This window comes from Mandrillus leucophaeus, unplaced genomic scaffold (genome assembly GCF_000951045.1).
Source record: "Mandrillus leucophaeus isolate KB7577 unplaced genomic scaffold, Mleu.le_1.0 Scaffold39, whole genome shotgun sequence".
In the NCBI taxonomy this organism is placed as follows: domain Eukaryota; kingdom Metazoa; phylum Chordata; class Mammalia; order Primates; family Cercopithecidae; genus Mandrillus; species Mandrillus leucophaeus.
In genome coordinates, this window is record NW_012104142.1 from 736,206 (window position 1) to 741,449 (window position 5,244).

The following is a 5,244-nucleotide window of genomic DNA, read 5'->3' on the forward strand; positions in this document are numbered from 1 at the left end:
CATTAAGCCAGGCCCAGCCCCTCTGGCTCAGTGGCAGTGAGGTCCAGCTCTCTTATGGTGGTGGGGGAAGGGTGTGCTCTTCCACATAGACCCCCAAGACGAATGGAGGTGACGATCTGGCTGGGACAGCTGAGTCACTCTGCCTGCCCTCCGGCTCCAGAGACAGATTTTCCTGGGGCCTGCCTGTCCACGTCCACGTTCTCAGGGGAGGAAGGGGCAGAGGCCTGGGAGCTGATAGGAGCTCCCCTAGGGACGCTTCTCCTTGTGCTTGCTGTTGGAGCAGATGGTGCATCCCCTGTACCCCACACATGCCCTCTGCCCCTCTCCAGGTGAGTCTCTGAATTCTGTTTTCCAGTTCATGTACATCCTTGGGATCTGCCTCATCATGGAGCTCATTGGTGGTGTGGTGGCCTTGACCTTCCGGAACCAGGTGGGCCTGTGGATTTGTGTATCGGCCATGTGTGTACGGAGCACCCACTGTGGGTGCCTTAGGCTGTTAACTAGGGGTGCAGCAGTGAGCAGGGCAGATAACCCCCATGGAGCTTTCATTCTGCTAAAAGAGAATGACAGACACTGAACAAGTAAAGCAGTGACTAAGAAAATGAAGCAGGCTGACATGAGAGTGCCTGGGGAGGAGATGGGAGGACCGTGCTGAAATGGTAAAAGGAGCCAGCCGAGTGAGGTCCCAGCAGAGGGAAGCTGAGCAGAAATGAGCTTAGCATGTGAGCAAAACAGCGTAGAGGCCATGTGGCTGAGGATGGGTGAGGTGGAGAGGGGTGGAAGGTGACGTCGAAAGGGCTGGTCAGGCAGGTCACAGAGGTCCTTGTAGGCCATGAGTTAGGAGCTTGGAGTTTTTTCTAGAGGTGGCAGGAGCCTTTGGAGAGTCTCACGTGGGAAGCGATGTGACCCAGTTTATATTTTACCATGGCTGCTGAGTTGGGGAATGGACAGGGAAGAGTTGAAGGTGTACACAGGGGCCCAGCTGGGAGGCTGTGGGGGTCATCCTGGGAATGGGGTAAGATGACTTGGACTGAGGTGGAGGCAGTGGGCCTGGGCTGAAAAGGTGATTTGGTGTGTGTTTTGGAGGCAGTACTGTCAGAGGCTGTTGTGCTGTCTAGAGGAGTGAGGAGAGGGGCAGGTTGACAGGGTGATGCCTGGCATCCTGAGCCTGGCAGGGTTTGCAGAATCAGGGCGCCTTAGAGCCAGAAAGGTTCTCATGGCTCCCGGCTCCGGCTCCTTCAGGCAGGATGTATGCACTTCATACTAGCTGTGCCACCTTGGGTGAATTGCTTGGTCTCATGGATTATTAGGGGACACCTAGCTCACAGATCTGATGAGACAATGCATGTGAAGGACTGGGCATGGTTCTGGCACATAGTAGTCAAGTCCCCACAAGAAGCTGGTGGTGGAGCAGGGCTGACTCCAACCCAGGACTCCGTCTTTCCTCCCATAATCTTCTTCCTTTGTCCTCATCCTGCATTGCTGCCATAGGTGGGGCTCGAGGAGCAGGGCATGTTTGCAGAAACCCCATTCTCTGTGTCCACTGCCTGGCCTGCACCCCTCCCTGCCCCAGATAGCTTGGTCCTGGTGCAGCTGGACAGTCGCTGCTGGGACATGCATTAGGGCTGTGAGCCAAGTTATCTTTTTAAAAAAAAAATTGTTTATTTATTTTTTTGAGGCAGGGTCTCACTCTGTCACCCAGGCTGGAGCAGTGGTGCGATCATCGCTCACTGCAGCCTCGAACCCCTGGGCTCAAGTGATCCTCCGGCCTTAGCCTCCCAAGTAGCTGGGACTACAGTCATGCACCCCTGTGCCCAGCCAAATTATCTTTGTTGTCAGCAGTTGCTTTTAAGGCAGCAGGTGCTGTCCCACAGCCCGCGTTGTGCAGACCTCTCAGATGGCCCAGGGTCTGGCCCTGTGAAAATGTTCATGGGAGTGTGATTCCAGCTCGGGTGGGAGCAGGGACCACACTAGTTCTGCTGGGACCTCCTGCAGCGGGACCTAACCACAGGCAAGTCTGCACACCTGGAATCCAGGGGCCTTACTGTCTTATGAGCCCCAGGAAAGGGGCTTTATTCCATTTGCCCATGAGACTGCTTCTCCCTTTTCCTGTTTTCTACCTGCCCCTCCCTTTGCCTCTTTTCTGCTTATCAGAGCCTCTCTTCTGAGCTGGCAGATCCAGCATGCTGGTTCACTTTCCAGCAGACTTGAGGGGAGAGAGCTTTATTCCATTTGCCCATGGGGCTGCCTCTCTGTGCAGCCAGCAGAGCTCCTGGCCAGCCTGCGGCTTTCCAGGGGCTACTGGTTAGTGCTTTCCTGGCTGGAGCCCAGGTCCAGTTTGTGGCCAACTAAACAGACTCCTGGATAGAAGGAGGAATCTCCACTAGCCCCTGACCCCAGACAACGTTTCTGCTGCTAGGCATGGCTTGACGGTCAGACTGGAGCGGCTTCTCCACCCATACAGGGGCAAGTGGCCATCCCATCAATGGAGTCATGGAGGCACACAGAAGTTAAGAATTCCCCCGAGAGCACACAGCAAGGCAGAGGCGCCTCAGGAATGCTTCCCAGTCCTGTCTTGCTACGTGCCCCTCCCTGTCTCTCTTTTCTACTTGTCAGAGCCTCTCCTCTGAGCTGGCAGATCCAGGATGCTGGTTCACTTTTCAGCAGCTGTGAGGGGAGAGATCTTTATTCCATTTGACCATGGGGCTGCCTCTCTGTACAGCCAGCAGAGCTCCCGGCCGGCCTGCGGCTTTCCAGGGCCTATGGGTTAGCGCTTTCCTGGCTGGAGCCCAGGTCCAGTTTGTGGCCAACTAAACAGACTCCTGGATAGAAGGAGGAATCTCCACTAGCCCCTGACCCCAGACAAGGTTTCTGCTGCTAGGCATGGCTTGACGGTCAGACTGGAGCGGCTTCTCCACCCATACAGGGGCAAGTGGCCATCCCATCAATGGAGTCATGGAGGCACACAGAAGTTAAGAATTCCCCCGAGAGCACACAGCAAGGCAGAGGCGCCTCAGGAATGCTTCCCAGTCCTGTCTTGCTACGTGCCCCTCCCTGTCTCTCTTTTCTACTTGTCAGAGCCTCTCCTCTGAGCTGGCAGATCCAGGATGCTGGTTCACTTTTCAGCAGCTGTGAGGGGAGAGATCTTTATTCCATTTGACCATGGGGCTGCCTCTCTGTACAGCCAGCAGAGCTCCCGGCCGGCCTGCGGCTTTCCAGGGACTATGGGTTAGCGCTTTCCTGGCTGGAGCCCAGGTCCAGTTTGTGGTCAGCAGCATGCATGGCCTTCATAAACCATCCTTCCATGATGGGCAGCAGTTCTAGTTTCTAGGGCACTGCTGCAAAGGCCATTTGATTTGTCATTTTCCGGTGCCCTGTAGGTCAACAGAACATCACCTCCTTCTTTCAAGTGATGGAGCTGGGCTGAGATGAAGGCCTTGGCCGGCAGAACGTCCAGGGGCCCTTCAGTGCTCACAGCTTAGGTTTCCGTGGGCCTGAGGTCAGGCCTGATGGTTTCCTGTCGTCCCCAGACCTTGCAGGTGCGGTAGCCTGTGAAGGGTGCTCCTTCCCCTTGGGTAGTGTCGCCTCATGGGGAGGGCCTTGGTATGCAGCCAAGGAAGGGTCCTCACTGACGCCTCTCCGCTGTTTGGAGGCTCAGGCCGTGATTCATCATCTTGAAAACTTAAAAAATGAGATGCAAAATTATAAATGCAGTAAGATCTCTACAATGAAAAAAAAATAGGTCTAGAAAAAGACTTAAAGGAATGGAAATATCAGCATGTGAACTCATATTTCCTCTGAGGGATGAGACTAGAGTGATTTTTCTCCTCCCCTTTGTATTTTTCCCTAGCTCTCAATTTTTTATTTATTTATTTATTTTTTAATAATCAAGGGGAAAATATCACAAAAAGAAAAATAATATCCCTTCCAAATCTAATGTGATATGATTTTGTAAAACAGGAGTCAGGCCAGTGGTGGAGATGGGGAAGGAGTGGCCTGGCTGTTGATGATGGTAGGAAGGGCAGTGTAAGATGGAGAAAAAGGTGAGGAGCAATCAAGGTCAACCTCCAGGGGGAGGTGATTTCCCAATTCCATTTTTCCTTGATCAAGAGGATTTCTCTGAGCCACAACGTAACAAGTTCAGTCTCCAGTGCCACGGGCCCTGTTAACTCTGAGTTATGACAAATCAGAACAAGTCATTAGGCTAAGGATTACATGTTGGGTTCTCAGCGAGGTGCACAGACCACAGCCACAGCCAGGCATTGAAAGCTAAACAGACTCCTGGATATAAGAAGGAAACTCCCCCAGCCTTCGACCCCAGACAAGATTTCTGCTGCTAGGCGTGGCCTGACAATCGGACTGGAGCCGCTTCTCCACTCATACAGGGGTGAGTGGCCATGCGCTGGGAGCCGGGCACAGAGCAGGCCTTAGGAGCAGGAGAAGTATGACACCCTGACCCCAGCCAGGGGCCAGAGGAGGACCTGAATGACTTCCCCAGCTGTCTGGGTCTCAGTCCTCTTGATACTTGCTCTTGTCCCAGCTTGTTCTGGGACTTCTCGTGAGGGTGTCAAGTGTCAGAGGTGGGCAGCTCCTCATGTTCCCAGCCAGGTGCAGCTGAGCATGGACACCTGGAGGGTCCGGGCAGTAGCGGGTGTGTCTATATCCCCATCCCAGGCCTCCTCTCTCTACCACCACGGTAGGATCAGTGGACACTGTGGTCCTACCTGACACTGTGGTCAGGGAACAGTGGGGAGCACCAGCCTGCCTATTTTATCATGGCACTGGCACAAGCTGGCTCTGGGCACAACCTTGAGGTCAGAGGCAGGAGAAAGTAGGTGGCACCATGGCTGTCTTGGCCAACACCTGAATATATACAGTTGTCCCTTGGTGTCTGAGGGGGATTGGTTCCAGGACATGCCCCCCCACCAAAGGATACCCAAATCCACGCATGCTCAAGTCCTTTACATAAAATGGTGTAGTACTTGAATATAACCTACACGCATCCTCCCGTAAATCACTCCTAGATTACTTGCAAATACCTAATACAGGACCGGGCATGGTGGCTCACACCTATAATCCCAGCACCTTGGGAGGCCAAGGCAGGCGGATCATTTGAGGTTAGGAGTTCGAGACCAGCCTGGCCAACATAGTGAAGCTCTGTCTCTAGAAAAAATACAAAAAGTAGTTGGGCGTGGTGGTGGGCACCTGTAATGCCAGCTACTAGGGAGGCTGAGGCAGGAGGAT

At 53.7% G+C, this 5,244-nt stretch overlaps 1 protein-coding gene across 2 annotated transcripts in view; it reads left to right on the top strand.

Annotated features, from left to right (window-relative positions):
* Positions 1-5,244, top strand: part of TSPAN15 (tetraspanin 15) — a 61,352-nt gene that overhangs the window by 37,766 nt on the left and 18,342 nt on the right. The window contains exon 3 of one of the 2 annotated variants that reach the window (XM_011991030.1): positions 356-430. The exons of the other annotated variant lie outside the window; for it this stretch is intronic. Within the exon in view, the coding sequence (XP_011846420.1) occupies positions 356-430 (75 nt within the window). The remainder of the gene's footprint in view (positions 1-355; positions 431-5,244) is intronic. 2 annotated transcript variants of the gene reach the window in all.